Source organism: Phalacrocorax carbo, chromosome 1 (genome assembly GCF_963921805.1).
Source record: "Phalacrocorax carbo chromosome 1, bPhaCar2.1, whole genome shotgun sequence".
Classification (NCBI taxonomy): domain Eukaryota; kingdom Metazoa; phylum Chordata; class Aves; order Suliformes; family Phalacrocoracidae; genus Phalacrocorax; species Phalacrocorax carbo.
The window spans coordinates 38628312-38650723 of record NC_087513.1 but is presented as its reverse complement, the minus strand read 5'-3'; the positions used below and the strand labels follow the sequence as shown (position 1 = coordinate 38650723).

At 40.6% G+C, this 22412-nt stretch overlaps 1 protein-coding gene across 17 annotated transcripts in view; it reads left to right on the top strand.

The window, feature by feature from the left end:
• The window catches only part of GRIP1 (glutamate receptor interacting protein 1), a 334186-nt gene extending 312120 nt beyond the window's left edge, over positions 1 to 22066 (top strand). For 12 of the 17 annotated variants that reach the window (XM_064448992.1, XM_064448948.1, XM_064448966.1 and 9 more), the window contains 8 exons: positions 800 to 939; positions 1110 to 1298; positions 4762 to 4915; positions 6406 to 6606; positions 8966 to 9077; positions 11731 to 11964; positions 19101 to 19247; positions 20289 to 22066. In XM_064448992.1, the coding sequence (XP_064305062.1) occupies positions 800 to 939; positions 1110 to 1298; positions 4762 to 4915; positions 6406 to 6606; positions 8966 to 9077; positions 11731 to 11964; positions 19101 to 19247; positions 20289 to 20525 (1414 nt within the window). In that variant the 3' untranslated portion in view covers positions 20526 to 22066. Of the gene's footprint in view, positions 1 to 799; positions 940 to 1109; positions 1299 to 4761; positions 4916 to 6405; positions 6607 to 8965; positions 9078 to 9226; positions 9272 to 11730; positions 11965 to 19100; positions 19248 to 20288 lie in introns of those variants that run through there. The other 5 variants (XM_064449052.1, XM_064449048.1, XM_064449022.1 and 2 more) reach the window with 4 other exon arrangements.
• Positions 22067 to 22412: the final 346 nt, after the last annotated feature.

The following is a 22412-nucleotide window of genomic DNA, read 5'->3' as shown; positions in this document are numbered from 1 at the left end:
AATCAAACTGCACAGTCACAGGAATATTCCAGCAGCCTTTTAAAAGTAATAGCCTTTTAGATTAGAATAGGTAAGGAAAGTACTTCATATGTCTAAGTTTATTTGAAAATATGCCGCTTATCGTATACACATGCTGCATCTGTATGTGCACTTACACCATAACGAGCATTATCTGAGGAGTAGAGGTGCTCTTCATGGTAAGTGATGTATAGAGAATATGAAAATGCTATGGTTTTCTACCATCTGTTGGTTCTAGGATAGGCAGAGTCATTGCAACTGGTACCTTTGGTGGCGGTTTCAGAGAGAACTTAGAGCACACAAACCATGATATTGTGTGCAGGTAGAACAAGCAGTGCATTTACACAAAGAGAATTTATTTTCTTCTCTTGCTGTGATCCAGCCTGAAAGCCACACTGGTGAAATAGCCAGTTACTTGCTCACACTGCCATTATCTGTTATGTTGTGAGCCTTCTAGAAACCTGAGTCATTTCAGAACTTACCGAGCTGTCTGAGATTGCTCTTAAACAGGTGGGCTGCAATGAATTTCATCCATAGGTAATTAATTCAACTACCACAGTAACACAGAAATCCACATCTCCGTGCCTCAGCTCTGCTATTGTCACTGCAACAAAGGTGACTTGCTTTAAGCGTTTCTAACAAAAGAATTACCCTGTAACACAGCTATAAAAGCAAAATGAGAGAAAGAAAGGGAGGTGAGACTTTCATGCTCCAAATATGCAAAGAAATTGCCTTTGTTGCCTTTTATGCTCCTCAATGTTTTACTTCTCTCTTATTGTAGGACTGGGGCAATTCACATAGGAGACAGAATCCTAGCAATAAATAGTAGCAGTCTGAAAGGAAAACCTTTGAGTGAAGCCATTCATTTGTTACAGATGGCAGGAGAAACTGTCACCTTGAAAATCAAGAAGCAGACAGATGGTGAGTACGGCCAAGGCTAGCATCAGTGGTCTTTAATGGGTGTGTTGTTACAGATTATCAACCATTTAGGCCATCCTTGGAAATACATCGTGTCAGTAGTGAAAAGCACATTCTTAGAAGTGCACTAAAGCAATGATCACCACCCCTTTTCCTTCTGTAATCTTATTCAGCTACCAGTCCCAAGAAATTCTCTGTCCCTGGGGGTCATATAAGCGAACTGAGTGATGCTGAAGATGAAGCCTCTGCTGCACAGAAATCTGGCAAACTCTCAGACATCTATTCCACTACAGTCCCAAGTGTTGACAGTGCAGTAGAGTCGTGGGATGGCTCTGGTATTGATACCGCCTTTGGAAATCAAGGTACTATCAAGAATGCAATTGACATTTAAAGTAGAAATTACCGCCTTCATGGTTGACCTTCCTTTGCCTTTAAAGAGAACTTTATCTGTACCAACTTTAAATCTTGTACTTTGTAATGTGCCGGTGTCTCATTATGACCACACACCTCGCCAGGCAGCATGATTTCTTACGCTTGGCTGGCCTCAGATTCATTCTTTCATGACAATGTGATGTGTTGTGAAGCATTTATCAATACATTAACAGGCTTTTGTTAGCTTTACTGACATCTGAATAGACCGGTCCATAGCTCATCCACAACTAAATGAGTTTATCTGTCAAATACAGATCAATGCAAGGCACAGAACACACTGAAGCTGTTCATGAATTTGATGCTCATATGCAGTAATTTTTAACTGACAAGAGATTTATTATAAACTGCTGAAGGGGGAGCATTAGGCATTGCTTATGATTTGTAAATCTTCTGCTTCTTCCTCATTCCTGCAGCATTTCTAACTTTCAGCCCTCAAAAACAATCATACTGTTTAAAGACATGATTTTCCTTAACACTAAATTTTCTACTTCTGTTTGATTATTGTTTTATATAGAATTTTCAAATATATTAATTTTCGTTTGTAAGACATTAATTTAGGTAGTGAGGGATACAGACATCTTGTAGTGTTCTAGGTAACAAGAAAAATAACTTCCACACAGCCTCAGTGTTTTATTTAACTCTCTTTAAAATGTTTTTATTTTCATAGTAAAGCAGGTATTCACACTACCTGGCAGGTATTTGGACACGTAGATTCTTACCTCAAATTATTTTTCCTCCTTCACTCTGGCTGCACACATTCTTTCAATTTTATTTCTGTGTTTCTTCCTGTTGCCTTCCAGGAGCATGGGTAGTAGCTCATGGACAGCTGTTTGGTACCCTCACACAGAGAGCTGAATCCAAGCTCTGCCGAGCAGATTTCCCATATAGACTGACATTCTGTGCTGATTACTTTCAGTGCTATTTTCTAATGTGCCTGCTCAGTGATAACATTGGCAGTTTCTTTTGGAAAGCAGAACATTTCCTTTAAAACCTACTGAGCTACCTGAGATCAAGAAGTAGCTGATGTCACTACTAGTGGCCATTTTTTTCTGTTCTTTAATTTCTAAGTATTTCTTAGTCTTACTGCATATATTTGGCATCAACTCACTTTAAACAAGACAGTCTCCATACATCAATTATAACTCCTGTTTTCTACATTTTCCTTTTAATTTACTGTTACATATAACATTTTATTTAGTACTCAGAGTACTGGGCTAATGCACCACCACCACCCGTATAATTTGTATTTCACTAGAGCTGGGATGAGTTTGTCCCCTTTTCTGTCTTTAACTGTTTTGGTCAATTTTTCAAAATCAATCATGTTTCTTCTGATATTTTTAAGTTCTAAGGAGAAGTATTGCTGAAGAAGTGCCAAAATAATAGTTCTCATTTCCTGGATGAATTGGTGATACTGGGAGCAAGTTGTTCAACTGTGGAAAGGATTGAGGCCCAGGCTGCTTTCCTAAGTCCTGATCATTCGAATGCCATGCCAAAGCTAAACCCGTGTCTCAAAGCAGGGTTTTTTTTCTAACTCCCATGAAGAAATCAGCTGGATATATGGCACTTCTGCTAAACAGCCTGAGTGTGATCAGATTTGCACCTTATCCCTTGCTGTGGTAGTAATGTGACCCACATTTCTATTAGTGTTCATTCTGTCTTGACCTGTCATGTTGAGTTTGGCTTCCCTCCAAACCTTTCTTGGCATAAGCACAGACTAAGCAAATTGAGGAGTTTGGGGAGTATTTCTGAGGTACTAGATAATGTTTTATCCTATTAGTTACTAATTTAATACTGGTGAGCAGCCTTTTCTCTCCTTGAATTAATACCCCATTTTGTACCTTTTTCTAGTGTGTCTGCCTTACTAATCCAGAGCCTTCCCCCCACAGTAGTCACATTTTTGCAACCAAAACCTTTTCCAGAATCTGGGAGTATGTTAATGTCTCCAACTAGCTGGAAAACACACACAACTCTGTAGTTACATGGGATTTGAGGGAGACAGGTCTAGACTGATTTATGGAAGCAAATTGCCCTCTTTAGAGAGGTGACAGCAGTGATATTTGTTAGTCATCAACAAAATAGAACTTACTAATCCAGTATGCACAACACAAAACACCAAGTATAGAGCTAGAAAAGGAATGTGTCAAGAAGAAATATATATAGCAGATCTACCATAATGGATTTTGCTTACCAGATCAGCATCAGCTTGTGGCAAGTCGATCCGTGTGTTCTTCTTGATACATCATTTGAAAGCCAGACAGTCTGGTTCCTACTTGGAATTCAAATTACACTTAATTCAGTTAAATAAATGCCATTGAACTAATACCAACATAGCCTGTATGAGAAAAGCACCCAGAAATAAACTCTTCAGCTGTAAAGGCCATCTGATGCCACTTACACAGCCTTGAGATATTTGGAAATGGCGGACAGAGGAATCAGCTTCTGCAAGATGAGCTTTCCAAAGGTGTATATTGGTCTTGGGCATGTGTGCCCAAATTGAGAAGGGCCTTTTCTCAGTGTTTGGAGTCCTAGCAAAAAGCAGTAGCTCTGCTAAGTGCAAGTTCCCCTTCCACAAATGGGCATGGTCCAGAGATTCCCATGTTGGCCTTTATGCAGGGCAGCACAGGCCTGTGACAGCACAGTCCTGCACTTGTATTAGTGAGTCCTGGCCTCAACGGTGCTGAGACAGCTGCCTTCCTTCCTGTTCTGGTATTACTCAGGTTAATGGTCACCAGAGAGCCTGTGCACCATGCCAACATTTGCATCTAGGTAGCCATTCTACAGATTGGTAGTATTGTGCATAATTGACACCAATATGTCACTAATTTTTGGCTGCATTACTTCCAAATTTGAGAAAGTTACCAGTAAGAAGAAAAACCTTTCTTGCTAGTCATCTGAAAAGTCAAGTTGATGTTTTGGGTTTTTTTATGTATCCTTGCAAACTCTTTTTTCAATAGGTCTGAAGTGCAGTTTTCTTAATAGCTTAGGTTTAATTTGGAGTATGTTGCACATGGCCAAGTTAGCACATATTTAACACATCCACAACACAGGTGATTTATTCACTAGTGTTCAGTGTATGATGTCAAATCAGAAATCGATAAATTGTGAAGACGTCTAGAACTAAACATCAGAAGCAGCTGAGACAAACAGTAGGACAACACTGTTAGATATACTTAAGATTTTGCTTTCAATGGGCTTTCACAGGAGAAGCTCTAGAGCACACGTAACTCCAGGCGTAATTTAGGTTATAAATAATGACTACTACTGGAAAAAAAAAAAAAAAAAGGTGGTGATCCTGAGTCCACACCCAAGTTCTAGAGAACCCAGCTTCAGAGATATGCTTTTCTGTCATTGCAACATATACAGGTGCTGTAAATATATAATTAATCTTTTTAGGACACAGCTATCAGGCTTCAGGATACAACTTCAATGCCTATGAATGGAGAAGTCCAAAACAGACTAGTTTGTCCCCTCCCAGCAAACCACGAAACCACCCATTTCATGATACAGGGCTGAGTGATGATGAATGGGACCGGCCTACAGCAAGCAGGTAAGTTCCCATATGAGTTTCTGTTTTCTGATTTACAGCTACAGCAGCGTCTCAAAAATGAACACTATCTGGAATGAACTTATGTTTTTTTAATGCAGCCGTAACAGCTCTTCCTTTAAATATGAGATACAGTATTTACACGTCATAAAACTTACTAGGGTACATCAGTGACATTTATGTAAGATTATGATGCCAAAACCAAGACATATGTTTATTTTGAGTTACTTCAGACAAAAAACCACAGCATTGATCTCTTAACAGTATACAAACAAAATAATTAGGGCATTCCTCTGGGAATTTTCAAATAATTTCTCTGCAGACAAAAGAACTTCCTGAGGGAAAAATGCTTAGTTGACAATGCTTAGAGATAGTGAAGGACCCAAGTGTCTCTTATTCTCTATTCCAAGGATGATCCGGCAGTGGAGCCACTGCAGAGACCTGGATAATTCCTGCCAAAGAACAGTTCTTCCTCAGACAAGGGAAGACAGACATCACAGAAAGATTCTGTGCTCTTTGTACCCATCCCCAGGACTTGCAGGCATGCAAGTCCTTCATTAGAAATACAGTTTTTTGGTGTAGCTGCACAATGAGCCTGAAATCCCAGTCTGTGGGAAATTCAAGTTTAGTACTAAAGAAAACCTTTCTGGTTCCTGTATAAACATACTGGATAAGTAAATCCATAAGGTCCAGTCTATTACTTATGAAATACAAATCAAGGCAAGGCTTAGATGCCAGTGGTGCTTTTCAGAATCTGAATGACAAATACTCTGATACAGCAGATTGCCCAGTGGCATTTTGTCTGGAGACAAGTCTGGCAAGATGATAGCTAAGGTCTGGGCAAGTGTGAACTCTCAGTCCATATCCAGATCCTTTGGTCCCTACTGGCCAGAAACATACTAGAAGTTTTCATAGGCTGGTAGTGGGCAATATTTAATAAAGGAAATGACCACAGTTTTATGCATACTTCTCATTCTTGGTAAGTTAATGTCTTCAATAGCAGCGCCTTTATCCACAGTCAAGGGCCATCTTTTGTTTTTTCGGGTGAGATGCAGCCATAGATTCCAGAACACCTCCTGTTTTGTAGTTACGTTAGTAATAGGCTGAAAAAGTTGATAAGGGTGAACTGGGAAGCTGGGCTGTAAAATACAGAATCTTCTAAATGAGAAGCATGTATTCTACTACTACTTTAAAGCACTATTCAACAGAAAGTATGCACAATAAAGAGTCTTGTTCTACTTGTCAGTGTGACTTACACCTGAGATATATGGCACAAATAAAAATAATTATTATTTTAACCCTGTATCTGTAAAATGGATTATGCCACGCCTGATGGTGTTCCTATACCAAGTGCTGGAGTATTGGAGAAGGGCATGTCTGTTCTTCCAGCCTGTTACAGAGATCCATAGAAAACCACCTCTTCTCTGCCTCTAGGTAAGCATCTTCTTCTCTAACACTAAAAAGTAATTTTTTCTTACTTTTTTTTTGTGTAGCACAGCTTCCAAGAACATGTGGCAACAGAAGGAGACTGAGACACTGGGAGAGAATCAAGAAAACCATTTAAAGCAAACTTCTATAGAAAAATCAGGGGGACAGAGCATCAGAAGCATGAAGAAAGAGGGCAAGATGTGGAAAGGTGCCTCTGGTGGGCAAAGGAAAGGTGGGGGACAGCTGGAAGAATGGAATACTTCCAGGTAGGAAACAAAGAGTGCACAGAAGTGAGATCCAGCTGGGCTGAGGCAGGGCAGGGAGGGAAGAGGGAAGAAAGGAAAAACAGTTGAAATGAGAGAAAGGAGAAAAGTAGAGTAAAAGCAGAAAATGCATCATTAACATGCCATTGAGGGACAAATTTCATTTGGCAAGTGAATGAAACCAGAGAGGTGTCTACCTACCACTGGCAGGTAGGACAAGTCTATTATAGTTCCTGCTCCAGGGAAATTTTTTTGCACATTAAAACAGTACTTACAGGAATGAGTCTGCCAGATCCTAGAACATCCAATCACCTCCTGAACTGGGGGGGGGGATATTTTCTCTCTCTTATGGCAATAAGAACCAAATCATAGGCACCTGTGTCTTCATATCTGTCCCACTACCTCTCCTTCAGCATTTTTATTCATCTTAATTTCTGATGGCTCTTTGAATAAGCATCAGAAAACCAAATATATTCATTACAGGTCAAACAATATTTCACATGACGTAAAATCAATCTTTCAGGTTTCAGGAAAAAAAGCCATCTAGATGAGAAATTTTTATGGTATCTCTTTTTTTCTGGTGCAGTAGCTCAGCTACAAATCAGTTTATTCACGTGGCTGTAATGGAGATGCAAAAGTACAGCATTTCACACACCAGGAGACAAGACTCAGAGAAAAGGCAGAACAGGAGTTGAGGGCAGAAAAAGAAATTGCTTCAGCTAAAAAGAGGTCCAGACATATAGGCATCATGATTTCAGATTTCACAGAAGTAGGAGAAGAAACGGACCTCCAGTTCTAGGAAATCCAGTCTTTGCTGTCACAGACAATTGCCTCAAATAATCCTGTTCATTAACACAAGTTCCACTTTATATTATAATATTAGTATGTAATATAATGAAAGGTATTGTAATGGATAAATTAGTCTATGTTCAGCATTGGCTATTGAAACAACTTAGGTTTTTGAAAGAGCTAATTTCAGAAGTCAAGGATCCTTCTAAATTGATGTTTTAAATACTTTCTTATCTTGCCTGGGAGGATTTGCATCTGTGATCTGAGTAGGTATTCTCACCATTGCTGTATCTATTGCAATATCTTAGAAGACACACTGATGCTAGGTGGAGAATCATTGCAATAAGAGATTGAAATGGCTGACCATTGTCTGCTTGACTGATCATGACTGTAAGAAAGCATCTCTGAGGCAGAGTATCATGTGTGTGAAGCATTCAGGCTGTCGTCCCTTGTGCTGGCCAATTCTCCTGTTTAAAAGCTATTCTGTTAACAGTGTTACATTCACGCTATTCTCAGTACTACATTGTCAAGCAAGGCCTCAGATGCTTCCATAATAGTGTTTTCTCTCTTTATGTGCTGTTTAAGCACCACTAGCTGCAGTTCATGGGCAGCTGCTCCAAAGTAACAGCTTGCTGCCACCAAAAGGGCGAATTGTCATTCTTTCCTTCCTCACCCCTCCCCTGTGCCTTTCACATAACCAGCCCCCTCCCATGCAGCAGCTCCGATGCTTGTGTGAACCTTCATTGAGCTGATTCCCCATGCTAAGACAGGAGAAAAACTCCTGCTTCCTACACACACACGTACACTGTAACGGTGTTGCTTTGGGCTGCGTTGCTGCAGTCCAGAGTTGGTGTTTTTATCAGACCTCTTGCTGGGCAACTTCCCTAAGCATCGCTATCACCAATATCTGCTCAAGACTGCTAGTAATGAGGTTTTGGTGTGTTTATGAAACACCAGAGACCTGATTCTCCATGCAAGACAGTTGCATCCCTGAAAGTTTCTCTTTGTGTATGAAATGAATGGAGCAGTTCATATGATAGCAGTCAGATGGGCTTAAACTGATAGTGATTAATGCAGCTTAGGTTGAAGAAATCAGGTAAAAAACACCACCATCCCTCTTTTGCACAATGCTGTTTGCAAAAATGAGGGCTCTTTTCGTATTCCCTGGGAGAAGTCTGTGAGGTTGAAAGGTTTTATTGCAAATATTCATTGCACAGAGCGGCTCTGCACACAGCTACTGGTTGATTCATTAATTTTCATAGGGAGGCCCCAGTTTCAATCCAGTAAAAATGTGAATTGAATTGTTCTTGGAATCCATTTATCTCCTTACTGAATAACTCGCTGCTCAGATCCTGCCAGCTGCTAGCAACTGCCAGGTTGAGAAGACTTGTGTGTCATGTGCTCTGCATGTTCATCCAGCCTCTCCTGATCGGCGACTCTTCCCCACTCTCCTGCCTACCTACCGTAACGTTCTGTCATTCAAGTTGCAATCTGTGGCAAGGCACGTGTGTAAAATATATTTTTCGAGGGAAAAAAAGTCCACATTTTTTTTAACCTCTCATTGTAAATCTAGCTTTGCAGGTACCCATGATAACACCGAGGCTGACCAGGAGGAAAATTTCTGGTCTCAGGCTCTGGAGGATTTAGAGACCTGTGGCCAGTCAGGAATTCTGAGGGAACTAGAGGTAGAACGATCTTAACCTTTCTTTCCAATTTTAGAGAAATATAATGGTTTTGGTTTGGTTTACATTCATTTTATTTTCTCCTTTTTTTTTGTCTTTTAATTTGCACTAATCACACCAATTCATTTAAAAGCTTTAACCCCTCTCCACAGGACAAGGCTGACAGGCGTCTGTGTTTGAGAAACATGACTCTCTTGGTACCTACCCTTTACCTTTATATTTTTGCTTGTGCAGCTGCCTCCCCCACCCCTAACCAGAGCTGTTTTCTTTTGTACAATGCAACCAAAATTCTATAAACATGTTCACCCCAGAGCTTTTGACTTGCAGCTTCTGCTGTGCATAACCATTGATGCTGTCACACAGGCAGCAAATGGCGCAGAACTTCTTAAGTGGGCCTAACCTTCCTGCAGCAATGCATCCCATTCTCTGACAGACGCTTTATGCAGCTTTTCTTAGCATGTTGTAGGTTGTCTTTTAAATTGAAACTTAATTTGATTAAGATGAACATAAAAGAAAATCAGCTTTCCAAAATGTTTACCTATAAGCTTACCAGTCTGCAAAAAAACCTGCCAATGTAAGAAATGTTCATTATACAGCAATCTTGTCACTACGTAACAAATTTTCACATTTCATCCTGAAGTTAATTGCAAATCTAACTGTATTAGATTGTGAAGGGGGTAGAGGGGGAAGGGAACAGAGGCAGAGTAACTTCAAGTCTTTATTTTTCTAATCACCTTTTCTCTAAGTTGTCTAATCAGAACAATTAAGATTATACGGCCACTTAAAGCTGCGGAATAAAAGGTCCTAAAATATTTTCTTTTATGTTCTTTTAAATTCCTGGAGCTGCAAAACTGGCAGAATCTCATTTTCATTTTTATGTTATATAAAGTCCTTTAGCAGCCAGGAGGAATGTGAATGGCATAACTGGGTGAAAGTTTTTCAGTTCAGATTAATTTACTTCCTCAGATTTATGGCTTTTGTATTGCATGTATGGGTAGCAAAATGTGATTCTCATGTATTTGTTATTGCAAACCAGAGAAATGTAGGAGAAAATGTTATACTGGTTCAATTTCGTAGTTAGACATGGTTCAGTACCGCAGGCTTCTCTTGCAATTTTCAATATTCAGAGCACAATAAAAGGATATGGAAATAGATAATTCCAAAATGGAAACAGATCATTCACACTGACCAGAATTCAGTTACTTCAACACACTGAATTTTCCTCAGCCTTTCACAAAAGGGAAGTTCAGAACTGTAGATGCTGTATCATTGATAGCATTGCCTTGTTGCACAACTCACAGCTCTGAAAAGAAAGCAAGACGCACGCAGTATGAAGGAATGCTGAGAATGGCGATGCCTCTATTTTATAAAGCGCCATGGCGTAGTCCAAGGACTCTTTATCATTTTTCATTTCAAGGTCTTCAGCCAAAGAACAAAGAAACCTGTTGTTTGCCAAGTCCTCTGGATGCTTTTGCTCCATCAGGGAGTAATATCAGTCATTATTGAGTGCAAGAGAGACTATTAAGGCTGCAATATATTATCTTGTAGTGAAAGTAGTGATGGAGCTGGGAGAAAGAACGGTGAAAGAAATGCTCACTAGAGTCAGAAGCAAACATTTATATGTTGGTTTTCCCCTTATTTTTCCCCCCTTCATTTTTACTTCTCGTTTTCAAGCAGGCTGCCTGCATCCTGTCCCAGTGAGGGTTCAGGTTATGGCCTTTTGATTTCCCTTTTCACTTGTCCATCGGCTCCAGGGAGAATAAATAGGAAATTTGGCATACCCTGTCCCAGCAGTGGTGCCTCTGTACGGTGGCTGCACCAAAGTGCATTTGCCTCCTGTTCCTCAGAGCAGAAAGTCTATCACAGGGGAGGAGGCTCCTTGCAGTGCACGGCTGCTTTTCATGTCAGTCCGTTCCACCCAGTGGATGAGATGACTGCCGTCGTCGTCTTTCAAGGTTTCGCCCTCCATGTATTCTTGCATCTGACATAAAAGGCTAGCTTTTACTGAGATGGAAACCAGCAGTGAGACAGGGGCTTGTATCCCTGAAGTATTAGTGCTAAGCTAAGGCAGTTGCTCTTGCAATATGCATGTTATGCAAAGTTTCTTTCCAGGCAGTGAGCTTACCTGCACCGAGCTTTCCCTGGCCTAAGATGGTATCCAGGCACGCTCCTCCAGTGCTGACTTTAGAGCTGCATATATATTCTGCTGAATCACTTTTTTTACCTTGCACACACAGTCTGAATTGTAAATGCCTTTCTATAGCTCTGATCCCAAAAAATGCAATTATGCTGCAACTTAAATACCATTTTATTTACATGTAAAATATTTTTTAAAGAAGCGATTATACTACATTCTCTTCAGTCTGCCAGGGGACTAGCTTACAAGCATAGCCGTTCTAGTGCTCAGTATTTTAGTTTGAAATGCCATCTGAAAACTTTTGCCCATAGGGTTTTGTTATTGTTGTTGTGTTTTCTTGTGGTCCTTTATTTTATAGTGACTTGCAAGCAGATTGAACATCTATCCTCTTGCCTTTTGCTGTGCCCTGAGTGCCTGTGTTCTAACAAAGAATAGAGAAGTTTTTCCTACTGCTATGAATTAACCACTTACTTAACTCACATTCTGTGTTAAAAATTAACCTGTTCGTTAATGCTCTAGGCCACAATCATGTCAGGAAGTACAATGAGTTTGAATCATGACAACCCACAGCCTCGTAGCCAGCTGGGAAGACAAGCCAGCTTCCAGGAAAGGAGTACTGTAAGGCCACATTACAGTCAAGCTACTCGTAGCAACACATTGCCATCAGATGTGGGGAGAAAGTCCATGGTTCTGAGAAAAATTAAGCAAGAAATGAAAGAAATCATGTCACCAACTCCTGTGGAGTTACACAAGGTCTGTAATTTTCTTCTGACAGCTTTGAAATAATATATTCAGCGTAGGGAATGTAATTATATGGCAATACAGTAAGCACTTTTTATAACGACTCCACAGATGTAATTTGGGGGCCATGCATATTAGTTCTTACAAACACATTTATGATATATCCTTGTGGGGGAAACAAATAAGATGCATCCTTGTCTGCTATTCCGTTTTACAATAAATCCTCAAAAGGGACCACTCTTTTACAAGGAGGATCCACTAGTAATTTGAATTGACAGTACCAATAACTCATCTCTGCAAAATGTGTTCATTAAGAAAGCAAAGTTTAATTTCTAGAAAATACATTTCTTTAGGAAATTACTCAGGAGGGTTTGGGGCTCCCGTTGGTCCTTTCTCAAATTAACACTCATTTTCAATCAAATACATGAGACTGGATGTACATAATATAGAATGTGATTTCAAATTAGCTATTGCTTCTCTTCTCTTTATAATTCCTGTGCTCTAAAAAGGATAAATAATCTTCAGTCTATGCAACTTCTCACTGCTCAAGACTGTTGAAAACACCTGGTGATATGAAGGTGGCTCTGCACTCCAAGGGAGTACTGGGTAAAGGATCTTTAGATATGTAGAGCAAACACCCTACCAGCTTAAGTCTCAAGTCCAGTGGGGCAATAACAGCAACCAGTTTCCAAAACCCTGGGGGACGTTATAATGCTGTTCTGCTTGATGGGACCGAGCCTCCCATCTCCTGCACCCGTTGTCCTCTTAAAGGTCTGAGATCTTCCCAGAGAGGAGGCAGAATCATGGAGAAATCTCATTACAATGACATCACATCTTGTTGTTCTCAAGAGAGTTGGTTTGGTTTCTAGTCCCTGAGAGTTTGACAGAGTTTACTTTGTAGTTCATTCAGTTTAGTTTGGTGAGGTGAGGACTCACTGAGCATGGGGTAAAAGAATGTTTGTAGAACGTAGTAGGGGGTGGATCTTATATATGGAAAATTAATCCATTTCCAACGTAAACAATCAGTAGGATGTGTTGTGATGGTTTTGAGCTATTCGTATTTCCAGCTCAATGTGAAGTGATTAATGGGGAGTTAGTTACTGTGCTCAGTTTTCCTTAGTGGTGAGTAAATGTGAGATATAAACCAAAACTACGCCAGTAGGCATTTCATGGTGTGCTCACATTCAGCAAAGGCACAGTTTTCTCCTATGGATTGTAAAACCAGCCTTTCATGACTGATAAAATAAATCCTTTCCTGGAAAGGAAGAGTCAGATTTCTATTGAGTCGGTATTCTATGATAGCTGCTAGCTCTTAGAGTCCTGGGCAGTAAAAAATACCCCGTCCTTGAGCTTTCTCTTCAGTTTTCCATTTTTTGAGAGTGCTGTGACCTTCTGTTTTAGTGATTTCCAGTTTTTGTTCAGACGATATACCCACTTTTCCACTGTCTGCTGAAGTGATGCTTATACTGTCTATTCTGTCATCCAGAAAAGAGTAATTGCCTTCCTAAAAATCTGAAAGTTGAACTTGCACCGAGGATTTTCCAAATCCTTACACTTGTTTAAGGAAAAAATAAAAAAAGCACCAGCAATTGGATCTTATGGTCTGATTCACCAAAGCCGGCTTGTACCCCTGTGATCACACATGCAGGTTAACCTGGGCATCACGGACTGCTTTTGTATTCATGCCTACCTTAGCAAGTTCTTATCTGTTAGTTTTCTTACCGCTTCTTGTGTAGCAGGGTGCCTGTTACTTTCTCCCTCCTCCTTCGTTTTTGTATTAGACCTCTAGTTTGGCACTAATAACCTGTTCAGTTGCTATTTCTCATGGACAGCTTGTCCAGTGATAGTTTTCCAGAAGAACTGCAATGCCACAGGAATGGCTTCGCTTCACTGTCAGAGAAACGCCTTGATTTAAGTATTTTTCTTAACAGGTCTTACTGGTAAATGTGCTCTGCCCTCTGCAGGCAAATGTCTTAATCAGCTGGGCCTGACTGAACTGACAGGACAAGCAGTGAAATAAGAACTATTACGGAAAACTGTGATGGTGTAAACAGTCTTTGAAACACAAGCTAAGACATAGCTTGCCTGAGACTTACCTCAGCAAGATGTTCAAGCATGTACTTGACTGCATGGTGCCGAGCTTTCCCAGTTTCTTCAGCAGGTCGGGTCGGGTGCTTATTTACTGCCTCAGTGCGATGAGTGTGCGTGTCCGCTGAGTCAGGGTCTGTGCCTATAGATCAGAGTTCATACCTTAAATTTGATTGCAGAAAATGGGCCAGCTAAGGTTGAGGTTCCACTGGTTTTTCATAATCTGATTGTGGGAGAGCAAGAATATATGATTCTACCAAAGCAAAAGCCACATGTAAGAATGAAGTGCGTCAGTAGCCAGTCCGACTGTATAGGGTAAGAGAGAATAAGACTGGATAAAAACTGCTCAGGCTACGAACACAAACCACTAAGTCTAATGGAACAACGTGGTGAGCAGATGACACTACTAGCTTGTCCTTCTCAGACACACACCTGTCAGAAAGGTAACGCAGCCCTGAGGATTATTTTGCTGAATGCTGCAAACTTTGCAGCAAATTAACCTGAATTCTTTGCTGCTCTTTCTCACTTCACTGCATGACATTCATCAAATGTGTACTTGAACTGTCTTTGTCCTGAGGAAGCTACGATTGAGATGAGTGTCGTACAAATCCCTTCAAACATTTGTTCTAGATGGTTTAATAAGTAACATTTAATTTAACTAGATAGCATATTACTATATCAGTACCCAAATTTAATTAATGCCTTTAACTGATTTTTGTCTACCTAGGGAAGCATATAGATTAATATTTTTCTAAAAACCTTAGCAGACCAATTTTTAGAAGTTTCGTAGAGCACGCACTCCTGCGAGAGCAAAAATATGCACTAGACATCAGATAATTTTTCAATATTATTATTGCATGTAGTCATTAACTTAAAATTAGGTGGTTAAAATACCTCAATGGCTGATCTGTGCAAGGTGTATGAATTTAAATTAAGCATTTTCCCATAGATTTGAGAGGGAGGAGAAGCATAGAAACAGACTCAAAACTTGTAAGCCTCTGTTTAAAATGTGTAACTATTTAATTGCTTATGAAATATGAATTAAATTTCCATTTCAGCTTTCTTTTTCCCTTAGGCTCCTGATGCAAATTTAAAAGTCTAAGAAATTGCCCATAATGGAGATTTTATTATTGAGATCAAACCTTCCAAACAGTTGTGATCAGAAGCACAGATAAACCAGCATTGATTTAGGTGTGGCATGAATTGCCTGCAATCTCGTGCCCTTCAGGCAGGGCTGCGCTACTGCAAGCGAGGATGAGAAATCTGTGTGGTAAGGCTTTGCCCACACCCGTTATTAATAAAAGTCTGGATAATTCAGATAGCAGGGTTTTTATTCTGAGATTCCCTTCTAATGATATAAGAAGTAGCCCCAAAATTACAACCTATAATACAAAAGAAAGTTCTCTGCAGGTGACTTGCGCCTAAAAAATGTGACAGCTGTCAAACAAGCAGCAAAGTTAAATCACAGCCTCATCCCTTAAGTGAGTAAGTATGAGTCTCTCTAACTTCCAAGCTCCTGTTAAATAAACCAGAAGTCAAGAGAAGATAGCCATAATGAAAACAGGTTTTTAAAGTCTTTTATGATCTATAGGTCTGAAGAACCAGAGAAATGAGAAAATACTTTTATACATAAAGTTCTGGTTGCAGAGTAGTGAGTAATGCCCTTCCAGAGTGCTCAGTCCGTGTAAATCAGGAAAGTTGAACCTGAACAAGTCGGGGAGCAATGAAAGACTTTGGATGATCATTCTCAAGTTCTGCTCCCCTCCGTGCCCCACTATCCTGCAGTACGCCCCACTGTCCTGCAAACGCAGCTTCTCACCTCCGCAGCAAAACTGCACTTTCATGTCCCTTATCATTTGCAGTGCTCCGTTTTTTGACTCACAAGCTGGGCATGAAGTAGCGTGTGGATTCCCCAGGCATTATTATAGACAAGACACAAGAGAAGGTGAGCTAATGTAAAACGGCCCTTCCTTCAATCTGCAGAACAGAATTTGTATGTATTTGGTTAGTTTGCTAGTAGACCACTCACTAACAATAGGAAAAAAGCAACGCTGTCCTAGACGTGTCCCATGCGAATGGGAATTGTGCAAAATTATTCTCCACTCTAGCTTGGCTTTGATAAGGTCTTGACTATAATAAAGTGTCCAGTTTGGGGTCTGAAAATTAAAGAAGGATGTTAGCCTACTGAACAGAGTCCAGAGAAAAACAGTCCTTATTCCCATCACTCAGAGGAGAGAATAAAGTGATACTGTTCTCTGTGGATAGCAGCAGGCTTTACTCAGCAAGGGCAATTTAGTTCAGACCTAAAGAGAACATCTGAAGCACTGGAAGGTATTACTTTTAAGGCTGTAGAGTCTCCATCACTGGAGATTTAAAAAGCAGGACAGATAAATGTCTCTCAGAAATGGGTTAGATGCAGTTGATCCTGCCTTAGGGCAGGAATACAGTTTAGATGACTTCAGAGAGTCCTGTTTCGTATGTTTTTGTAGTTCATCTGAGGCTGGATCCAGCTCGGCTTAACTCCAGTGCCTGAAGGAAAAGGAAGGGGAGAAGAAAAAGTGGAAAGGGGAAATTCCTTTTAAAAAGTGTGCCATCTGTGCTATAACAGTGCATAGTATTTTAAGTAAGTCTTCTCCTCTTAGGCACTGTATCACATTTTTACGTTAGCTTTGCAAGGCTTCTTTAAGAAGCAGTTGACATGAAGCACTCCTATCCTTTGTGACAGTGTGGACATCTCGTTTGAGGAGGATATGTGTCTTGGTCCAGTGCTAATTATTTCTCATTCTTGCCAGGAAATGTACACAAAGCTGTCAATAAAATATTTCTCCCCCCTTTATTTATTTTTTGAGTCTTTTAGCATGGTAGTCTTTCACAGCACTTTCATAGCAGCTCCAGACAGACTTCAGATCAAAGCCATGTTAGACATGCTGTCATCCCACAAACAAAAGCCTCTGTTGATAACAAATTATTAGAAGTGTCCCAGAGTCCTGCTGGTACAGCAGCTGTTGATACAAATCAAAATCATTCTGTGATGAATTGTTTTGAATTTTCTGATAGGTTTTTCAGTAGCTCAAATGCCCATTGACTCCTGAAATTCACACTGAAAGGGAGGAGGTGTGACAGGTTCAGCAAGCAGTTACTTTGGGGGAAGATGGGAGAAAAAAAGGCAAATACCTTAAACACAGCAGCCACTGGGAGGTTTAAAATGACAGCTCACACACAGAGAAGTCACTGGAAGGGAGAAGTCACTGGCCTTACGCTTAGTCAGTGGGACTTTAGGTGTGGCTTTCTGCTTTGCACTGCTGTACAGCAGGAGTAAAACAAGGGAAGAGGAGGAACTGGTGTAAAATAAGGGACCGATGCTGCATGTGGGTGTTTGTGCTTACCACAGCCTGAGGTAGAGGGATGTTTTCACTGCAGCCCCGCGATGCACCATCCACATCTACAGGTAAAACGGTGCTAGTGCTGCAGCTGTTCGTGTTGTATCTGACTTCTCTCAACTGTTGCCCAGGATAGCCCCCAAACTTACCAGTAAGCCTGTTTTCATTCTGGTTAAAGCACTGCTGATACACCTCTAAAGCCAATTCAAGGAAACTGCGGAGATCAGGAAAAAGAAACCATACCCAACTCTCTGTGCTCTTTGTTCATCTGACCAAATCCTTCAGTCCCATTTTGAGACAACCTTGTCTGTTCTTGCTTACCTTTTCAAAATGGTGGTTAAGGCAGGATCTGAGAAGCTTTCTGAAGGCAGCACCAGCCGGGACCGTGCCCCAGCATGGCTGTGCCTCGGCATTCTTCTATGAAATTCTGAAGGGAGTCCTCTGCAGCCCAATCTGAATTTGGTCTTGGCCCTGCCTTGAGCGGGAGATTGGGCTAGAGACTTCCCAAAGTCCCCTCCAGTTTGAATGATTCTGTGACTCAGAAGCACCAGAAAGGAATTCAGTGGCTGGCACACACGAGGGTGCAGCTCATGGAGCATTAGCGATACCCAGCTGTGGTAAAATTATAGAGCACTCTTAAATGGTGTCATTTTATCAGCCAAGGTACGGTTCAAATCAGTATTCTGAACCCAGAATGAAAGAAGCTATAGCAGTAAAAGCCTGATTTTGGCTGTGTAGACTGTATCTGCACACACATTTTGTGCCAGCATCAGCATGTCAGTCAGATGTCACACCACCGGCTCACAATTTACTTGCATAGGTCTGCAATCCTGATGTGAGGGAGAAGCAAGGAAAAGAAAAAAACTTCACAGAAATAAAAAAAGCTAAGCATACCACATACCTACAGAAAAGTCTAAATTCTTTTGTAGCAAATAACTGAGTTCACAAAAACCACCTGGAAAGGGTTGTTCTCTGAACACCTGAGAAACCTTCTAACAGTTTTACTGATTTCCATTTCCTGCTTTTGAATGAGCGTCTCTTGGCTATGCGACTGTAACAACACTGCCTGCAAGCTCTTTCTGACGAGCCTTATTCGTATTCTCTTGAAAGATTGCATTGTAACTCTCATACTGAGCACTTCTGAGATTAAGCCTTACAGGGTGGACCATTACCTGCCCGAAACCAGGCTGGTTAGGGCTTATGGTGCCGGTGGCGTTCAGGCCCTATGGAAGTTTTGGAAGACACGACCCCGATTGTTTGGTTGAAGCCAGGTATTCATCCCTGAAGCAAAACTAAACCTAGTTGGATGCTTGTACTCAGGTCCTGGCAACTAGAGAACAGGGTAGAAATAAACAAAAAACTAGGACTCAAAAAAAATTACCCCACAAAAGGTGGGATAAAAACCTCACAAATTTCCAGCTGACAAGCAGAAGTGAGAAGGGCTGCTTGTTACTGAAGAATAAGGAGGCTCCTGAGAATACTAATAGAATGTCAAAATGGAGACAGCTCTTATGTGATACTGTAAGTACCAAAGAGTCGGTAAGTGAGCTCTCTAATGTGAAAAAAGAGACAACCAAACCAAAACCCAAAGCCCACTAGGAAGAAAGCCTGCTTAGTGCTTGTAGAAATGTAGATTAACTTTTTTTTTTTCTTACTCATTGTATTAAATCACCTCCACAGGTAACTTTGTACAAGGACTCTGATGGAGAAGACTTTGGTTTCAGTGTCTCCGATGGTTTACTGGAGAAAGGAGTGTATGTTAAAAATATTCGACCAGCTGGCCCTGGCGATCTGGGAGGTTTAAAACCATACGACAGACTTTTACAGGTAACGTTTCTGGCACCACACAGGTTTAGCACGGCGGGACATGACACACAGATACCGCTGTAAAAAGCTGCGTGACCACGCTGCAGGGTGCTGGGGTATCTGTGTACACAGATCTGACTGCAGCATTGCATTAGGCGTTTACATCGCTTATGTCAAACAACTTAGCCTCTGCACTGCTTATTAAATTTTAAATTATGAGCAGTACTGTTCTGCTTCTGCTGGGGAAGGACGAGTGTCGGGGGACGGGAAGGAGGACAAATGGTGTAACTGCTCTGCACCACAGGCCACGTAGATCAGCGAGCCCTTCAGTAAGCAAGGTCACGGCGACTTGGGCTTCTGTGCAGGGGCACCAAGGCTGGATTTTTCGGTAAAATCATATTTAAAGAAACAAATTCTTTCGGAATGTTAGGTATTTCAGAACGCCAAACAAGACATAGAAACGCTTACTGGAAAGCTGCAATTTCCTAAGGCATTTCCAGACAGATTTGTAATTTTTGCTGTTCTTGATAGAGACTTGAGAATTGTTTCTGTGCTTAATCCAAGCTGTTGATTGGCATAGTTGTAACAATGTAACTCTCACTGCGTGCCACGCTTCCCCCAGTGCCAAGTTGGAAAAACTGATTTTTTTGGTGTGTGTGTGTCAACCAGCCCAATAAAACACTTCATATATTAAAACCAGAGAAAACCTGAACTGAATTGAAATTTTAGATGTGATCTATTGCACTTAAATTAATGAACACCATGAAAGACAGAATAAGTATGCGCTGTTAAATGTCATTTATGGAGTGGGCATCGTGACAGCTGCCAACAGCTATCGCCGGCGCAAATGTGCCCACCTCAGCTACGCTCTGTTAAAGGTCAAGCAGAAAACTTAACTGGTGCCTTCAGACCAGGTGCTGTGGTTAAATAGTCTTGTATTGGGCAATTCTCTAACTGGAATATTTAAATCAGGTTCTGTTATCTCAAGAGAAACCTGTTTCTCTTGTGATCTCATTTCTTTTTCCTAAAATGGTAACAAAAATCGATCTTCTAATGGTTCAGGTAAACCACGTCCGCACCAGAGACTTTGACTGCTGCCTAGTCGTGCCCCTCATCGCAGAATCTGGCAACAAGCTGGAACTGGTTATTAGCAGAAACCCGCTGGCACCTCAGAAAGGAAGCTCAGAGCAACAGACGTCAGGGAGTGGGGAGTGGAGCGATCAGAATAATGCCTTCCTTCAACAGAGCGGACGCACTAATGTTAATATGGAGACACGGGATCCTACAAATACGTTATAGCAGAAAATCATTTGAGTGGGACATTCAGTAACAGAAGACAATTATGGTGCTAAATCCCTTTAAGATTTCTCTGAGATTGAGGCTCAGATGCTGTATAGCACTAATAAGCACAGGAGGTCAGTCTGTCTGTCTCAAGGCTTGTATTAATTCAGTTACTTTTGAAAAGGTTTAATTCTTCACTAAGTCAAGTCATTCCATTCTAAACGATCCAGCATTAGCAACAGTATGAAAAAAAATCTTTAAAAGGCCTTCCCCCCCCCAAATAAGAAATTGGAGAGATGTTTTAAACATGATTTAAATGTTCCTCTCTCTTCATCAGCAGCTGCTGACTGAGGGAAAAGCACGGCACTAACAGTGGCGGCCAGGTTACATGGTTTTTAAAAACATTTTATCAGAAAGGTGTTATCCAACGGACAAAGAGCGGTACGCTGCAGCGGCACGTCCTGTTGAGCGGCTAGATTGGCGATTTTGGGGGCCCTTTACTCTGCTGGCAAGAAGGTGCGCCCTTCAGACAAAGCACGGTTTAGCTGTTTTAAACAAAATGCTTGTAGGAAGCTGCAGCACGCGGTGAACGTTACTCCCCCACTTTGGGAAATTTTGTTTTTCCCTATGCAATGAAATATTCAATGGTGTGTCTTGCAGCCTGTGGGGATTTTTAAGCTGAGACTTTTTTAGTGGGATAAAACCTCTGGAGAAGGATTACTGACGAGCAAAACTGAAGTGAATTCAGGCAAATTAGAGAGGTTTTAAAAGAAAATGGCTTTTTTTAAAAAAACTATGTCAGTGGAAGATTGATACAAAAGCTCTTTAACGATCCATAAACCGGTGAACTTGTACTGTCACACGTGAGCTTTTTAACTCAAAGAGTTTCTTGAAGGGGCAAAACTCCCACTTAATATGCTTTGTTTTCAACCTTCTTTATGATAAACAAACACTACCCCCCGCCACACGTTTTTAGAATTTAAAATTGTAAATATATTTTACAAACACATCACACAAATTGTCTCTTCTCCCCTCTCCCCCCAAGCAATAAAATACTGCCAGTTGCTTTATATGCTCACCAGCAGCTGCTTTGGTTTATTCCGGTATTCAAGTTGTTATTGGTAATTCTTGTTATTGGTGAATATAAAGATACTGGATTTGTACATTTGTAGAGTCTCCATATCTAAGCGATCACCTTACGGAGTGGTTTCTGGTCAATTTGAACTGTTTAACTGTATCCCCGTTGCTGTTTCCAAGACGTGAACAAGCTCACCTGCCCTGCACACACAAGTAGCTCGGATTTCTATTTCAGCACTGCCAGAAAAGGTCAGAATGACATTCGATGCTGAATCATGTAAAAAAAACAAAAATGTTCATGAGTCACTTAAATACGTATTTTTATTTGTAATAAGTATTAAACTGTAAAGTATTTTTGTACAAATTTAATACTTTAATAGCATGATATTTATCGTCTATGTTATGTTTTTTGAAATTGAAACTGTTACAAATATTTGTATGGAAAAACTGTATAAATTGAAATAAACAGTGATTTAAAGACACGATATTTTTTCCACATCTTTTTTTACCCACAGTTTTAGCAAAAAAATACCATGTTTATCTTTGTGGTACACTTTTTCCTGCTGTATTAAAAAAAAGTGATTGTTAAATATAAGCAAGCTGTCCAAATTTTAGTACAACTTGTCTGACGTTTGATTAAACATTCAGCTCAAAAATCTCAAAAATTACAATGCAGCGAGTCACAGAGTACACAGAAAAGGTTGGAAGTGGAATGTTATCTGAACTCTGACTTGGAGTTTTGCTTTTCTCACCAAGATCATTATCAGCATATAACTATCAGCTAAAGAAGCAATGGCAAGTGCTACATCTCTCTCAAGTACAAAGCGG